The following is a 17,652-nucleotide window of genomic DNA, read 5'->3' on the forward strand; positions in this document are numbered from 1 at the left end:
TCAAAATGCATACAACAAGGGAATGGGGGTGTTGATATGGTCGATAAAATGGTGAGACACTTCAGTTGCAAAAGAGGTACAAGAAGATGGCCATTGGCTTTATTTTTCAATTGTTTGGATATTTGTGCAAATAACGCTTTCAAAATATCGGGAAATTCGACAAGAGAATCCTTTTTGTTGCGTTTGGCCAAACAAATGTGTAAACCTTATGCCTTGGATAGAGTAAATAAGTCAAAAAGAAAAAATTTGGGTAATCTTCTTGAGCTCGAAGTTATTACCAGAAGTGACTTTCCTGTACTGTTTACTCAAACTGGTGCAACAGAAACATTTCAAATACCAATTTGTTGCTTTGTTCCTCGTAAAGTGCTTGTTTCTGAAACACCTTACGTGAAAATGGAAAAATACAAAAAGAGAACCGCGAATCAAACGGCAACTAAAGATGGAGATGTTGTTTATAAACAACGAGGTAGAAGAGTTGGATCAACCAAACACGATCCATTAGAAGTCAAATTTGCTACCCAAAAGAATTGTTGTTGTTGTGGTTCCGTTGATGGGTCTAGAGGCTCTATCGCGAGAAGTTCAATTGGTTGTTATTTTTGCAAAGACCCAACTTGTAGTCTTCACCGTGTTACTCTGTGTTTAAAGTGTTACAATTAATTTGTTTTTATTTTAAGGTAATAACAAAATTTTTAATTAATTTTTGTTTTTTTTTATTAAAAAATAACGATTTAATTAAATCGGTTTCATACTCCTAAGGTTAATAATACTTAAAATAATCAAAAAATTGATAAAAGCTACGATGGTGTATGAACCTGACATAAGAAACACAGAAAGAAGCCTTAAATTAAGACCTGATTTTGATTTGAGACAATAGAACAAATTAATTAATGAGGGGTTTAAATAGAAAGTTTAAAAAGAAAACAAAATCAACTCAAGAACTTTTCAAGAGACACAAAACAAGAAAAAACAAAGCGAACACCCTTCAACCTTAATAAAGTCGAAGAGTGTTACTTTTGATACTTTTAATTTATTTATTAATAACAAAAACTATTAATTAAACTATTAATAAAATTTGATAAATCCAAAATCTGATTGAATCTTGTTTTGTTTTTTGAATTTTCAATTAAAATAAACTATATTTTATTAATTAATTATGGTTTATTATTATTTACAAAAACATTTTTGGGAAGATAACCGAAGTGCTGCTGAACTATAATTTCCAATGGACAATATCTATAATTATACTATAATATTTAGTAAGTTTTTATTATCATACTAAAAAAACAAAACGGATTGCAATCAATTATCAATTTAAATTAAATAGAAAAAGAATTGAAAAACGAAAAAAAAAACATATGTCAAAGTTTCAGTGCGATGGACAATTTGGTATTTTAACGGTGAATGGATTAAATCCTTGTTTTGAGAATTATATATTAACTCCACTTCTTTCAATCATTTCTTTAATTTCTTTTTTCTATTTCTACAAACAACCTTTAGTGAGAAATGTATTCAGCGAACTCTACGATGTCGTGTTTTTAATTCTTTCTATACTCTTCGGGATATTTATGACTTATGAATTTATCGTTGTTCCTCAACACTTTGCAGAGCTTTTGATGGTAATAATTATTACATATTCATATTACCATTCGTCACAACAAATGCTCCAAATAGCACTTTCTTTGACGCTCTGTGTTATTGTTTGTTTCCACGAATACACAGAGAAAATGTGTTTAGAGTTATCGGAGCGCTTCTTAGTGGTCTTCACATGTGTTACATTTGTTTTACACACGGCGCGGAGGTTTCTGTGTCTTCCGACATTAGTCCTCCCGAGTACAAAAATGATTTCATACAAAATTGGTTCTTCGTTGAAATTCCACAGCTTCTGCGTGTCTGCAAAATTCGAGTGTTCTCGCGAGACGATTTACCAAAAGTTCCCCTCACAGACTTTTTCCTTTCAGACTTACTTAAGACGAAGTCGTTGACTTTATCATTGTGTAAATTATACTTAATACCCGTAGTCAAGACACTTCCGTACTTCATTGTTCTTGCGTTGTTAAATTATTCGACTCCAGCGATTCAGCGTCGGATCCTCAAGAATTTAGAAGACAATCAGTCTATAGTACTTTTATCATTTGTCCTCTTACTCTGCCCACTTCTCTCGGCACTCTTCAGAGCTCACCACATGCACTTACTCACACTGATCCGTCTCAAAATGAAGAAAGAGTGTATTGAAGTATTGTACTCCAAAATGTTGAAGTCGATGAATGTAGAGTCGTCGACGTTAGTCAACTTGGTTTCAATCGATTTGGAAAAGATCACTATGATCTTCACTGCGGTCCATGCGTTTGTAGACACTCCTCTCTCTTTAATAGTTTGTACTTCAATGCTTTATTATTTACTTGGGAACGCTATCTTCTATGGACTCTTTGCACTCTTCTTGTGCTTCATTCTAATCCTTTGCTTGTCAAAAATACAACGGAAATTGCGAACACAACTGATGATGTTACGAGACGAGAGAGGGAAGGTCATTGCAGAGATGCTCTCGAATATCCGTGGAATCAAGTTAGAAGGACTTGTCGACTTAGCACAGCAACGCGTTGAAATGTGCAGAGCTCGGGAGCAAAAGTTGATCCTCAAACTTTCTGTAGCAGATGGGTGTTTGTTCTCGGTGACATCTGTTTTACCCGTGGTCATCTCAGTGGTGACATTTTACTTCAGTTTGAGAAATGGAAAGGAAGTGACCCCATCGACCGCATTCCCGACACTCACGCTGTTCCAAATGTTACAACGCCCACTTGGATTTTTACCAATGCTCATCGTGCAGTGGACGGAAGCCAAAGTTGGGATTGAGCGAATGCAAAAGTTCTTAGCAAAAGAAGAAATTAAAGAGAAAGATGTGTATGAGGATGAGATGTATCCCATCTGCATTAAAGGAAATTTCTCATATGAAGCAATCGATGACAGAGCAAATGAGTCAGAAGCAACTGCAAAGGATGAAACACCAATAGTAACAACTAATAGTAAAAATATAGTTTTACGAGATATCAATATGAAAGTGAAAAAGGGAGAGTTGGTGGTGGTTATCGGTAAAGTGGGTTCGGGGAAGTCAACACTGATCTCTTCGATGCTGGGAGAGACTTTTCGTTCTTCAAAGTCGTTTGTTGGAACATGTGGGAAAGTGGGTGTAGTCTCGTCGACTCCATGGCTCCGCAATTCGTCAGTCTTAGAAAACATTTTGTTCGGCGAAGAGTACAACGAGAAGAAATTGGAGAACGTCATATACAAATGTCAACTTCTCCCAGACATCCAGATGTTCAAAGACGGTCTCTCAACTGAAATTGGAGAACGGGGGGTGACACTCTCTGGAGGTCAGAAACAACGAATCGCCCTTGCTCGAATTATCTATAGAAATTGCGACATTGTCCTTCTTGACGATGTTTCATCCGCAGTTGATCCACATGTAGCCGTGAAATTGTTTGACGACATCATCTTGAATGAACTCAAAAACAAGACTCGAGTGCTTTGCACACATCAATTGCAATTTCTTCAACACGCAGACAAAATTGTTGTCTTGGAGAATAAACGCATTGGGTTCATGGGGACATATGCAGAATACTTACAAACTGCATTTGCCACACAGATGGCAGATATGATCAAGAAGAGTGGCTTACAAAAGAATAGTTTAGTTAATAATAAAAGAATTAGAAATAATAATAAACCAGAGAAGAAAGAAGCTCCACAAAAGAATGTCAATTTGGCCCAAATGACACCAGGCTTACAAGAACTTGTGAAGGAAGAAAATGCCGACAATTCGTTGATAAAGACAAAAGTGTTTATGAGATACATCCGCCAGTTGGGTGGGATACCTGTTGCATTTTTGTATTTAATCATAGCAGTCCTTCGCAAGGGTCTTTCGACCATCGGCGATTATACATTAACACTCACGCCAATCCCCTTAATTATGTATATAACATTTCACGCTCTCAGTAGCTTATCTGTTGTCTGTAAATGTACAGTAGAGGGTTTCTTTGGGAGTCGAGCGTCCACACGACTCCATAACAATATGTTCTCGAAGATCACACATTCAAAGTTCCTCTTTTTCGACTCGACACCACTTGGGAGGATTTTAAATCGCTTTTCAAAGGATATTGAGACGATCGATGGACCACTGAAAAGAGTCATCTCACAAGTACTTTTCCAAACGACTTCGGTGTTGGCCGTTTTGGTGTTGAATGTCTCGTCGTCGATTTTGTTCTTACCCTTTCTGATACTCCTCTCCCTCTTTTATTTTGAATTGATGCGGTTTTACTTGTCCTCGTCGCAAAATTTGGAACGACTGGGAGCTACGACGAAGAGCCCGATATTCTCCGTAATAACAGAGTCGGGCGCGGGGTTGTCGACGATTCGCGCAATACATGGGACCACATTGCTTCAACACGAGTTGACTGATAAAATTGATTTTCACGTCTCAACTGTCTTCACAAGTCAACTTGTCGAGCGGTGGTTGTGCCTTTGTGTTGATGTCATTGGCGCGTTTGTGATATTTGGAAGTGTCGCTGCGGCTTCATTTTCGTCTGCGAAAGTCGCGGGACTTGCTATTTCATATGCACTGAATGCGACACACTCGTTGGTCTTTTTAATTAAACAGTTTTCGGAATTACAAGGCGCGTTTGTTTCTGTTGAAAGAGTGTTGGAGTATTGCGACTTGCCGACAGAAGACGAGGAGGATTTGAAAATTCAAATTGACGATGTGGAAGAGCAAGGTGACAATTTGACTGACATTCAAACGATTAAAACAGCACCACCTGATGCTATTGAAATTGAATTAGAGAATGAAGGGACACCAAAAGTGGAGACTTGTGAACGTCCTAAGGGTGTCACTAATGAAGTTTCTGATATTAAAACTTCAATAAGAGAAAAGTGCTCACAGCAAGAAAATAACACACTTTCATCTCAAAATACTTTGAGGTCTTTTGGTCCAAGAACTAAAATTGAACTGCAACAGTTGATTAACAAGAAAGAAATTCCAACAGGAGAAATTGTTTTTAAGAATGTCGTGATGCGATACAGAGAAGAACTCCCGCCGATTCTTAAGGACATTTCATTTGAAATTCACAAAGGAGAGAAAATTGGAATATGCGGCCGAACAGGGAGCGGAAAGTCCTCACTCTTCCAAGTCCTTTTCAGAGCTGTCAATTATGAGAAGGGGTGCGTCACGTTGGATGATATCCCCCTCACCGATTTCCCACATGACTTACTCAGAGAGATAGTCGGAATCATTCCACAGGACCCACTTGTCTTTAAAGGCACGTTGAAAGAGAACGTCGACCCATTCAATAAATTCACAGAGGAGAGTATCAAGGCGGTTGTGAGTAAGTTGGAGTTTGAGAAAACGTTTAGTGACTTAAATGGTAACGTCGAGATGTCTGGAAACAACTTGAGTTCGGGAATGAAACAGATGCTGTGTGTGATCAGAGAGTGTTTGAGAGAGTCAAAAATCGTGTGCTTGGACGAAGCAACAGCTGGTGTGGACTATGAGACAGACCAGAAGATACAAAAGTCTATTCGAATATTAATGAGGAACAAAACAGTCATTACTATAGCACATAGAATACACACAATTATCGATTACGACAGAATCATGGTGATGAATGATGGAAAGATAGTCGAATTTGACTCGCCCGAAAAACTTTTGAATAACAAAGACTCATTATTTGCTCAAATGGCAAAGCAGCAGATGGACGAGTAATATACTTGGCGTTCTTTGTTTGAATACAAATGATTAGAAACATTAATTAATTTTATTAAAGTAAAATTAATTGCTTTTGAATTGATTTTTTAATAGTATTGTTATTATTATACTATTATTATACTATTATTATACTATTATTATGTTTTTCAAACTTTTAACACTATTTAAACATTAATTGGGCTCATTAGAAGTTTTAACTATAAATTATAATAAATTAACCATTGAATATAGTTATGCATTTCAGTTAGACAATGGTCATACACACCTAGTTAAGAGTGTTGATACGATGTTCTTCATGGAAATAGTAATGTGAATCAACGTTTTTAATGGTTGTATAGGCCAATCAAATTAAGAGAATTAAACTTTAATTTGTAAATTGGTATTAATTTATTAGGAAAAGAAGATCAAAAGTTTTCTTGTGGTGTAATTAAAGAGTAACCAATCAAAGAAACATTTTCTGGTTATTGCATTTATTGAGCAATTATATCAACCATTAAGTGGAATTGTCGTTGAAGTACACACTTTTCATATAAATAAAATATATAGGGTTGGCGTTACTATAATTACACAAATAATTTGACTACTTACACGTCTTAAAAGATGTAAAACGCGGGAAAATACCTTATTGTTATATACAAAAACGTTTTCATTTCAAAAAGTGGAATTCAATAGAAGTTCATACACGTTCTTAACACTGAAAAAAAGGAAAAGTCAGTCTTTTATTTGACTGATATTCTCTCAAAAACAACTTATCTGTATGACTGTTTGGTGATATCCCAAATATTTCAATGTAAATTACAAGAAACTTGATAACAAAAACAGACTCAAACACTTTTAATATACTTATACAATAAGTTGCCACTGAACACCACAGAAATTTACAATAAAAAAACTCGAATAAAAATGAAGACCTAAAACAAGCATATAATAGTAAATGTTATTTTCAAGCAAACTAGCTAGATTTGTCCGATCGTTTTAAAATAAAAATGCCACGTCTGTCCACACAGAGAGTGTATTTAAGGATCACATGAACTTGTCTCTTCATTCAAGTCGAAGTAATGTCAACATATGATGTCGTAATTATTGGAGCGGGCTGCGTTGGGTCCTTCGCTGCCTTAGAGTTTTCCAAGTACAAGAACCTCAAGGTTGCTTTGCTTGAGAAAGCAAGAGATGTCTCCACTGGAGCTACTTCTGCCAACTCTGGTATTTGCCACTGTGGTATTGATACCACTTTGGAAACTCTCAAGGGAAGACTTGTAGTCAGAGGTAACACTCTCATCCACGAATTGCATGAGAAGCTCAACTTTGGTATGACCAACTGTGGTGAGTTGATGGTAGCCAAGTCTGAGGAAGAAGTGCCTCATTTGAACAAGTACATGGACATTGCTAAGACTAAAAACGTGCCAGTTGAACTTTGGGACTATGAAAGAGTTCACAAAGAAGAACCAAAGCTTGGAGAGAACATTAAGGCTGCTATCTGGTGCCCAACTACTGCTGTAGTCGATCCGTATGAAATGACAATTGCTGCTGCTTTAACTGCTAAAGCCAATGGTGTTCACGTCTACACATCCACTGCTGTATCTGGTATCAAGAAGATAGAAGGTGGCTATGAAGTCACTGCTGCCAATGGAAAGACTTTCAAAGCAAAAGTCGTCATCAATTCATCTGGTGTCTTTGCTTCAGATGTCTCCAACATGTTGTACCAAGCCGACTTCCATATCACTGCAAGAAAGGGTGAGGAGTATTTACTCGACAAGAAGTTGAAAGGAATTGTGAAGAGTGTGATCTTCCCATGCCCAACTGGTGTCACCAAAGGTACTTTGATTATCCCAACAGTCGATGGCACAGTCATGGTCGGTCCAAATGCAGACAACCAAGACTCGTACACTGAGACTTCTACTACTGGCGCTGCTATGAACAAGATCTTTGATTTGGCAAAACAATTAGTTCCAACTATTAACAACATGGAAGTCATCTCCGCATTTGCTGGACTCAGACCAGCTATTGTTGAGAATAACAACGATTTCATTATTAGAGAGAATGAGAAGTTCCCAGGCTTCATCGAAGCCGTCGGTGTCCAATCCCCAGGGTTGACTGCATCTCCAGCCATTGCCGAGTACATTAAGGGGATCTTTGAAGAGTCTGTCAAGAAGAACCACCCAGAACTTAAGCTTGAGAATAACACTGAATTCAAATACGTCCCACTCTCTACTAAATTTAGAAATATGAACGACGCTGAAAGAGCTGAAGCTGCTACTAAAGACGCTGCTTACTCTAAGATCGTCTGTGTCTGTGAACAAGTCACTGAAGGTGATGTCAATGCTGCTATTGATGAAGGAGCAAGAACAATAGACGCTGTTAAATTGAGAACTAGAGCTGGTATGGGGAGATGCCAAGGGTCTTACTGCACTCCACGTGTCATGGAGATTCTCTCAAAGAGACTTGGGATCCCAATGACTTCTGTTTCCAAGAGCATCTGTGGCTCTGAAATTGCGCCGTATGCTGTCGGCAAAGAAGAGAAACAAGTGTGCAACGACAATGAGTATCCTGCTTGGGAAACAACACCAAAGCCACATGTTAAGAAGCCGACCAATGATGTTGCTTGTGAAAGAAAGGAATTTGATATTGTAGTAGTAGGTGGAGGACCTTCTGGTCTTGCTGCTGCTAAAGCTGCACTTGACACAAACAAGAGTCTGAAAGTCGCTGTTATTGAAAGAATGGACAGAGTCGGTGGTGTCTTGTTGCAATGCATTCACTCTGGATTTGGTCTTGGAAGATACGGAGAAGAACTTTCCGGCCCAGAGTATGCCTATAGACTCGGTGAAGAAGCCAAAGCTGCTGGAGCCGTCTGTTTAGTCAACACATATGTCACTGATGTTGAGAATACCAATGATGAGTATCTTATTAAGGCTGTAGTCTATGGTACTTCCCCCGTCCAGATTCATGCCAAGAAGTGCATCTTCACTGTTGGGTGCAGAGAAAGAAGCAGATTTGGTATTAAGATTGCTGGTACAAGATGTGCTGGTGTCTTAACAGCTGGTCTTGCACAAGCCTTAGTGAATTACAAAGGGATTCTTCCAGGCAAGAGAGTCGTGATTCAAGGCTCTGGTGATATTGGACTTATCATGGCAAGAAGAATGACACTTGAAGGCGCCAAAGTACTTGGTGTCTATGAAATCTGCCCGAAGATCTGTGGTCTTCAGAGAAACGTCGTCCAGTGCTGCAAGGACTTTGATATCCCAATCACACTTTCTACTGTGGTGAATAGAATCAATGGAGCCCCACACTTGACCTCAGTCACTATGACTAAAGTCGATGCCAGATTTACACCAATTCCAGGCTCTGAATTTGACATTGAATGCGACTGCTTGTTACTCTCAGTTGGTCTTATTCCACAACCAGACTTGACTGTTCAAGCTGGACACAACGTTGGATTGAATCCAAGAACTCGTGGACCATTGGTCGATGGTTTCAGATGTGTCGAAAAGGGAATTTACGCTGCTGGCAATCAATTGCATGTCCATGATCTTGCTGATGAAGCTTCTAATGAAGGAGCTATTGCTGGTGAAGCTGCTGCTTTGTCCATTGGAGGCGAGAAGGAGACATTGAAAGTTATTCCAGCCAAGGAGTTACTTTACTGTGTTCCAGATAGAGTCTGTGTTGTTGAACAAAAGCAGAAACTTTCCTTCAGATTTAAGGAGGACTTTGGAAGCGCGACAGTCACTGCTAAAGTTGGTGATGTCGAGGTAGGAAAGAGTGAGATTGAACACGCTCTTCCAGCTGAAATGGGCCATGTCTGGGTCGATGCTCACGCTTGCAAATCTGGCGAACAAGTCACTTTGTATGTTGAGGCACATCCTCATGAGGTTGTTGCCGCACAGACTGAAGGCGAGTTGGTCAAACACATGAACTGCATTGTATGCCCAAGAGGTTGCCCAATTGAAGTCAAGATCGACACAAAGACTAATCAAATCACTTCCGTTAAAGGAAACTCATGCCCAAGAGGTGATGCTTATGTCAGACAAGAACATATTGAGCCATTCAGAGTCTTCTCTACTTCTATGCCAGTCGTTGGTGGCGTTCTTGAAAGAGTCCCATGCAAATTAACTAAGCCAGTCCCAAGATCTAAGATTATGGAAGTCATGGCACAAATCCATGCTCATGAAGCTATTAAGGCTCCTATTACTAAGGGACAAGTCCTTATGAAGATTCCAAAGATGACGGACATTGTTGCTTGCTATCCAGTCACTGTCATCGAGGAATAAAGTAAATAAGACCTTCCATTACCTTTTAGTTCTTTTTTAATTATTTTTTTTATAATAATAGTTTCTTGTTGATACAAACATTGTTTGTTAAAAATAAATTAACTAATAATAATACTTGATAAATTATAATTTATTATTAGTTATTATAATTTATTAAATATTATTATTAGAATGAAAACGGGAAGAACCTATTATAATAAGAAGCAGTGTAATAAATCAATTTAACCAATTTATATCGAAAATAGCATCGAGATTTTGTACGACGGAGAACGCAAATAAGACAATAGAAACAATGAGGACACACCACGCGAGTCGCGTTGAGCTATAAACTCCTGAGAATAGTGTCTGCGATGTGTGTCTTCCGAATTGTGTTCTATACGTCTTCTTAGAGAATATCTGAAACATTGCTGGGAGGATTAAGATGAGGACAAAACCAAATATTCCAGTGAGTCCAAAGATCTTTGATAAATCTGCTTTTATACAGGCTAACACAAGTGGAGGAAACGCCGCAAGACACTTTGCGGAGAAGCTGACTTTGTTTGGGTGGGTGTTATCAGAGTTCAGTTGTGAGATGTTTGAAGCTAACGTTGCGGAGACTAAAGGATACTCCGACGTCAAGTTGACAAGGGGGAACATCAACACGATGAATTGTATTAAGTATCCATACCACCGAATTTTGTGGTCTGGACAGATACCAAACCCGCCGTCACAGCCGGTGTACTCCAACCAATTACTTGTGATGGGGGACACCGTCTTTTTTCCGAAGCATAGAGAACATATTAATCCCAAGACTGTATATACAGATGTTGCTGTCAAGAGTGTTATAAATATGATCTTCTTTAGTTGCCTCTTATCTCTGAGAGGTGCGACGATTTCAGGGATGTTGTGGTGACACGCCAAGGAGACTGAAATGATAGAAAAAGCCGTTCCGAAGCCGGAGATGTTGAAGAGTGTGTTAGGGTCGATGATCTCTTCATCACTTCGAGTTGGCGTTCGCGAGAGAAGACTAATGAATGAAGTAAACACCATCAAGAAGATCGCCGCAAAACGGTAGAGAGTTAAAAACTTCTGGACAAAGGCCTGCTCTGCAATTTCCATGAAAGACATTGGAAGGACTAGTATCGAGAAAATGACAAGGAACCCTAAGTAAGTGACATGACATCTATCGAACCAAGCCCATTCGCCTATATTAGCAGAACATGTGCCATACGCGGGAAAGATGTACTTCCACGCTAATAACGTTGTTGTAGAGGAAAAGATCGAAGAGTACATCCATAACGCACCAACACAAAAGAAAGACAAAACAGTGATCACAAAACGCTTACCCATCGGCCCAAAGTATGTATAGCCCATCTTTGTCACAGACGATGGCACTGTTGTTATCTGCGTGATCGGACGGCCTTCAGATGTTAGGGAATTCAGTCCACACGTCCGGGCTAATGACTCTAACATCCAAAATGCAGTCACACTACAGAGAGCAAAAAAAGTTATTGACATCAAAATGGCGAGTAATATCCCACTCGAGCGAAAGGCATGTGGAAGACCAAATACACCGGTTCCGACTATTAGTTAGGTGTCGGTATGTATATAGAACATATGAAGACAAACCAATAAAATTGATGAGTATACTAAAACATGTCACACCATCATACAGTGGAACAGACTTCACAATTGGAGTCTCTTCAAATAACACAGAGTCCATCATTTACTAGTTCTTTAATAAGAATTTAGTTTGATTTTATTAGAATAGTTTGATATATTTTAATTAGTTAATAAATTAGTATCATATTATATTATTATTTATATGGGTTAATTTAACTTGTTAATTAAAAATATGTGTTAATTTTATTATAAATTACATTTGTTGTCAATTTATTTTAATAAATTTAAAAAATGGATACAACATTTTTATTATTAAATTATAATAATTTATAATAATTTATTGTATTTTTATATTAATTAATGTAATTAATAAAAATAACTACAATTGATAAATTTATAAAAAAAACGGAATTTACAAGTTTTTGAATTTTTAAATTTTTAAATTCCATTTTGCAAATAAAAAATGGAAATAAACGCAAACAAGAAAAACCCTAAATACTTTTATTTACAATGAGTATTCCAATTGATATACAAAATGCTTCTGAAGACAAAATAACAACATCAAACGTTATACCACCAATATCAGAAAACGAACCAAAACCAATTCAAATGGAAGTTGAACAAGACACTCTTTCACAAAACATTCAAACAAACGTGAAAATTGAAAAAATTGAAGAGGGCAAAAATCAAACATCGACAAAATTAACTGACACCCAAGATGAGAAGAAATGTGGTGTGGTTAGACCGAAGCCCGCGAAGCCAAAGAAAGTATTGATACAACTAACCAAACGGAAAGATTACCAAGGGGTAGTAGAAGCAGTTAAATTTCCAAACGAGGGTATAGTCTTACTTCATGGTCGTCGTGTTACAGTGAACAACGTCATTCCCGGGCAAGTTGTTCAATTCAATTTATTGAAAGTAGGTACGAGTAAGTGTGAAGGATACTTACAGAAAGTTATTAAGAAGAGTGACTTAGAGGATGTTGATAATGTGTGTAAACATAATGACGAGTGTGGTGGGTGTACATACCAGTCGATGGGATATCCCCACCAACTCAAATTGAAAGCGGACCAAGTTCAAAGGGTCTTAGAAAAAAAGGTCAAGGACTTTACATTTGAAGGGATTCTCCCATCCCCTGTAACAATTGGATATCGCAATAGAATGGATTTCACATTTGGTGATCGCATGAAAGGTGGGGAATTAGAGTGTGGATTACACAAGATGGGGCACTACAATTCCACGATTACTGTGGACGACTGTAGAATAGTGGACGAGGACTTTATAACAATTCTCAAGTTCAATGTCGATTACTTCAGAAGACTCCACGTCGACTTTTATCACAAGAAAGAGCATAAAGGAGTGTTAAGGAATTTGATAGTGAGGAAGGCCATGAAAACAGGGGAGATCATGTGTGTCTTAATTACTACGACACAGATGTCGATTGATGAAGAACAATACAAAACGGCGTTGTTAAATTTGAAGCTAAAGGGAACACTTCGATCAATTATACATACGTTGTATGACTCACAAATCGATGAGTGTGGGAGTGAGAAGGATATTGTGTTGTACGGCAATACATATATTAATGAGGAATTGCTGGGGTTGCATTTCAAGATCTCACCACTGACATTCTTCCAAACGAACTCATTGGGTGCAGAAGTGTTATACTCGAAAGTTAGAGAGTTCATCCAGTCGACACCAAATGACACCGTCTTCGACTTGTATTGCGGGACGGGAACGATCACACAAATCCTCGCACCCGTGTGCAAAGAGATCACAGGCGTCGAGATCGTCGAACGCGCAGTTGAAGACGCACGGAAGAACGCGGAACTGAACAAACTGAAGAATTGTAAATTCATTGCCGGAGACGTCTTAAAAGTACTTGACAGCCTTAAAGAACAAAAGCCGGGACTGATTGTGGTCGACCCCCCAAGAGGTGGAATCAATCCAAAGGCTCTGCAAAAGATTGTTGAATTTGGTGCTGAACGAATTGTGTATGTGAGTTGTATGCCAACTACTCTTGTTAGAGATTTGGAAAAGATGGAGAGCAGTGGGTATAAATTACAGAAGGTGTGTTGTGTGGATATGTTCCCAAACACTTATCACGTTGAAACTGTCTGCTTGTTGAATAAGCAAAAATGATTTTAGATTTAAATGGTTTAATACTATTATCATATAGTTGATGTTGTTAATTATTATAATAGTAATAATAAATTATTACTCTTGTATAAGTATTGAAAATAGTATTATTTAACTATAATTGTTTTTGAAAAAACAATTTTTAAATAATTAAATTGAAATTATCATCAATTATAATAAGAAAAAATTATATTTTTTTAATTATTTTTACTATAAGATTATGAATTTTTTAGATAATTTTTTTCAAAATAACAAAACCTCAATATCTTTTTGAATCAATAAAATCTCTTTTTTAAACCATTTCTTTAATAATATTTAGAATAAAAAATAGTAAATATGACCTAGGCTTTTATTAAATACAATTTAGATTACAATTAAAAATTCAAACGTTTCAATTTGAGAGAAGAATGAAAGAATAAAAAGTGATAAGAAATGACCAGAATGACACTCTTTGTTTTCCAGAATATGAGAAAAAGGGAGGAAACACCAGAACGAATAAAAACATCAAGAAATGACTTAAAAAATAGAAAAAATCTCCACAAGAAATGACAAGGATCATATAAAAAGGGTTTTGAACTCGAAAAAGGCAATGAGTTGCGACAAGAATTGCGCTACATGTCCATCGAAGGGAGCATGCAGCCAACAACAACCAACGCCCGACACGTGTAGTCACAATTGTGATAGCTGTCCCTCTAAGAGCAGTTGCTCACAAGCTGGGAGTAGCGGGTGTACCCACAACTGTGCGACGTGTTCGCATAAAGGGAGTTGTGGTGGTGGGAGTGCTGGTCCTGATATAGAGATGGACGAGATAGTGGAGAAGATGAAAGGTATTAAACACAAGTACATAGTTCTTTCTGGTAAAGGTGGAGTTGGGAAGAGCACCTTTACAACACAGTTTGGGTGGGTATTGTCTGAGGACAAACAAGTTGGTATTTGTGACTTAGACATCTGTGGTCCATCCATTCCACAAATGTTCGGACAAGTCGGTGTTAATTGCACAGCGGGGATGACTGGGATCCAGCCGATTTATGTCACTGAAAATCTGTGCACGATGTCGATAGGGTATTTGACTACAACAGAAACAGCAATCGTCTGGAGAGGACCAAAGAAGAACGGCGCAATTCGACAGTTCTTACATGATGTCGAATGGGGAGATTTGGACTATTTGGTGTTCGATACACCACCAGGAACATCTGATGAGCATTTAACAATAGTCTCAATATTAACGAAATCAAATGTCGACGGTGCTATTATAGTTACAACCCCACAAGACGTGTCATTGATTGATGTGAGAAAGGAAATTAACTTCTGTAAGAAGATCGGTCTACCTATCATCGGTGTCGTCGAGAATATGAGCGGGTTTGTCTGTCCGTGTTGCCACAAAGAAAGTACAATATTCCCCCCAACGAATGGAGGAGCTCAGAAAATGTGCGAGGAGATGAGCGTCAAGTTCTTGGGACGTATCCCTTTGGATCCAGTCATAGCAAGGTCTTGCGATGTCGGATCACCTTATTTCATCGAACACCCAGACGCTGATGCAACTAAAAGCTTCAAGGAGATTTATAAGCAAATCATCGCAAACATCTAATTCATGAATTCTTTCGATTATCGTTATTCTAAGTGGATATCGCAACACTGTTACTTTACTAACCAAAAATTAGAATGTAACTATTTTTAACTATTTAGTTTTTCTTTAATAAATAACCTTAATTAAAAATATATAATATATTAATTAATATAAATTATATATCGATAGTATTTTAGTTATAATTAAACTATAATTAAACTATAATTAAACTATAATTAAATTATAATTTGAATGAAGAACAATAAGTTAAAAAAAGACGCGACTTCACTGAGAAGAGTAAAGTGCTTTATGACTTGATATTAATAGTAAAGATATTAACCCTAAAACTTTAAAAATAAAGAAATGCCAAAGAAAGAGAAGGTGAAGAGAGTCAAAGGAGAGAAGTCAACAAAAAAGTCGAAAGAGAAAGAACGCGCCGCGGAAGCGACGGGAGGGATGGTTGTCGACGATAACGGAGAAGTCAAATTTAACTCTCGTTCTGCTAACGCTGCTATTGTCTCTGTCGGGAAACAAGGAGATACCCCACATGCGTGGCCCGACTACGTCTTTTTGAAGGGAACGTCCTTTTCGAGCAAAAATAAAGATAAGGCGCGTGACATCAAAATTGATAATTTCACGTTACAAGTGCCTGGTAAAGTGCTTTTAAACAACTCGACTTTAACGATGGGATATGGGTCGAAGTATGGGTTAGTTGGTAAGAATGGTATTGGGAAGTCTGTGTTAATGTGTGCGATATCGGGAAGAGAAGCGGGAACCCCTTTTGCTAATATTCCAGCTAACATTCGTATACTCCACGTCCAACAAGAAGTACCTGGCAACGACTTAACTCCACTTGATACAGTCCTCCAAGCTGATGTTGAGAGAATTTGGCTGTTAAGTGAGGAGAAACGACTGTTGTCACAGAAGGACGAACATCACGAAGAAGAACATGAATCATCCGAAGAACACGCAGAAGAGCATATAGAACCGCCTTATGATATCAACGACATCTACGATCGAATGAAAGAGATAGAAGTGAACAAAGCGGAACCCCGGGCATTAAAGATATTGAAAGGTCTAGGGTTTCAAGAGGATGAGATGCGTAAAAAAAAGACGAGCGAATACTCAGGAGGGTGGAGGATGAGAATTGCGTTAGCGACGGCGTTGTACTTGCAACCCGATTTGTTGATTCTCGATGAACCGACGAACCACCTTGACTTGAACGCAGTCATTTGGCTCGAACATTACTTGATGGGGTGGAAGAAGTCACTTTTGTTAGTCTCCCACGACACTTCATTCTTAAATAATGTCTGTGATCACATCGTCCACTTCACGAATCAAACGCTTACTTCATATCGAGGGGACTATGCTTCATTCTTGAAGGCTCTTGAGATGAAACAAAATCAAGAAGAGAAGAAGAAACGAATTGAGAAGGCGGAGAATCAAAAAGCAAAGAAGAAGGGAGAGGAGAAGAAGAAAGAGAAGACGCAACTGACGAAGCAAGAGAAAGCCGTAAAGGAGCTTGAGGGGAAAGCGCCCGTGTTTGAGTTCCCGGACCCTGGAGACTTTGAGACGTGTGCAGTGCAATTTGATGAAGTGTCATTTAAGTACGACACTGCGAAGACGGAGATCTTCAGAGACCTCCAATTTGGGATATACATGAAGTCCAGAATTGGTCTGGTGGGCCCGAACGGCACAGGGAAGTCCACATTGATGAAATTGATTGATGGGGAACTTAAGGAAACGACTGGATATGTCGATAGGAACAGACAGTTGAGAATTGGGCGATTCCATCAACACCACGTCGACGATTTACCAATGGACTTGTCATCGATTGAGTACATGCAGAAGTCATTCCCATCAGCACAAATACAAGAGATCCGACAATTCCTCGGGAGATTTGGATTGAAGGGTGATACCCCAAAACAAAGGATCGAAACCCTTTCTGGCGGTCAGAAGAGTCGATTGGTGTTTGCAGAAATCTGTTGGAAGAAGCCACATTTGCTGTTACTCGATGAACCAACAAATCACTTGGACGCAGACTCTATAGAGTCGCTGATTGATGGACTTAAGAACTTTGGAGGAGGACTGTTACTCATTTCGCATCACCAGCACATGATCGAAGCTGCGACCGATGAAATTTGGGTGGTCAAAGGAAATAACACCGTTGAAAAGTTTGATGGAGACTTTAACGACTATAAACAGATGTTGCTCAAAGGAATGGACTTTGGGGAAGAAGAGGAAGACAAGTGATTTTTATTTTTTGTTGTTTTAATGTGATGAATAGCATGAGAATATGGAGAGGTGCCATCTAAAATGGACTCTAT

The 17,652-nt window shown here is 38.3% G+C and overlaps 6 protein-coding genes across 6 annotated transcripts; 5 read left to right on the forward strand and 1 right to left on the reverse strand.

The window, feature by feature from the left end:
- Nucleotides 1-1,724: 1,724 nt before the first annotated feature.
- On the forward strand, nt 1,725-5,749 carry EIN_043980 (metal resistance protein YCF1, putative; the record flags this gene model as incomplete). The annotated part of the gene is made up of 2 exons (XM_004253573.1): nt 1,725-1,735; nt 1,822-5,749. 2 exons carry the CDS (start codon nt 1,725-1,727, stop codon nt 5,747-5,749), a joined length of 3,939 nt encoding a protein of 1,312 aa, XP_004253621.1.
- A 1,061-nt stretch (nt 5,750-6,810) lies between these two features.
- On the forward strand, nt 6,811-10,017 carry EIN_043990 (glycerol-3-phosphate dehydrogenase, putative; the record flags this gene model as incomplete). Its single annotated transcript, XM_004253574.1, has 1 exon — nt 6,811-10,017. The coding sequence occupies one exon, from the start codon at nt 6,811-6,813 to the stop codon at nt 10,015-10,017; it is 3,207 nt and encodes a 1,068-aa protein (XP_004253622.1).
- Nucleotides 10,018-10,233: 216 nt separating this feature from the next.
- Nucleotides 10,234-11,722, reverse strand: EIN_044000 (hypothetical protein; the record flags this gene model as incomplete). The annotated part of the gene is made up of 2 exons (XM_004253575.1): nt 10,234-11,579; nt 11,626-11,722. The coding sequence occupies 2 exons, from the start codon at nt 11,720-11,722 to the stop codon at nt 10,234-10,236; spliced, it is 1,443 nt and encodes a 480-aa protein (XP_004253623.1).
- Nucleotides 11,723-12,129: 407 nt separating this feature from the next.
- EIN_044010 (RNA m5u methyltransferase, putative) lies at nt 12,130-13,761 on the forward strand (the record flags this gene model as incomplete). Its single annotated transcript, XM_004253576.1, has 1 exon — nt 12,130-13,761. One exon carries the CDS (start codon nt 12,130-12,132, stop codon nt 13,759-13,761), a length of 1,632 nt encoding a protein of 543 aa, XP_004253624.1.
- Nucleotides 13,762-14,347: 586 nt separating this feature from the next.
- EIN_044020 (nucleotide-binding protein, putative) lies at nt 14,348-15,346 on the forward strand (the record flags this gene model as incomplete). Its single annotated transcript, XM_004253577.1, has 1 exon — nt 14,348-15,346. One exon carries the CDS (start codon nt 14,348-14,350, stop codon nt 15,344-15,346), a length of 999 nt encoding a protein of 332 aa, XP_004253625.1.
- A 342-nt stretch (nt 15,347-15,688) lies between these two features.
- On the forward strand, nt 15,689-17,578 carry EIN_044030 (GCN20-type ATP-binding cassette protein GCN3, putative; the record flags this gene model as incomplete). The annotated part of the gene is made up of 1 exon (XM_004253578.1): nt 15,689-17,578. One exon carries the CDS (start codon nt 15,689-15,691, stop codon nt 17,576-17,578), a length of 1,890 nt encoding a protein of 629 aa, XP_004253626.1.
- Nucleotides 17,579-17,652: the final 74 nt, after the last annotated feature.

Source organism: Entamoeba invadens (assembly GCF_000330505.1).
Source record: "Entamoeba invadens IP1 unplaced genomic scaffold scaff_1105074724821, whole genome shotgun sequence".
Lineage (NCBI taxonomy): Eukaryota > Evosea > Mastigamoebida > Endamoebidae > Entamoeba > Entamoeba invadens.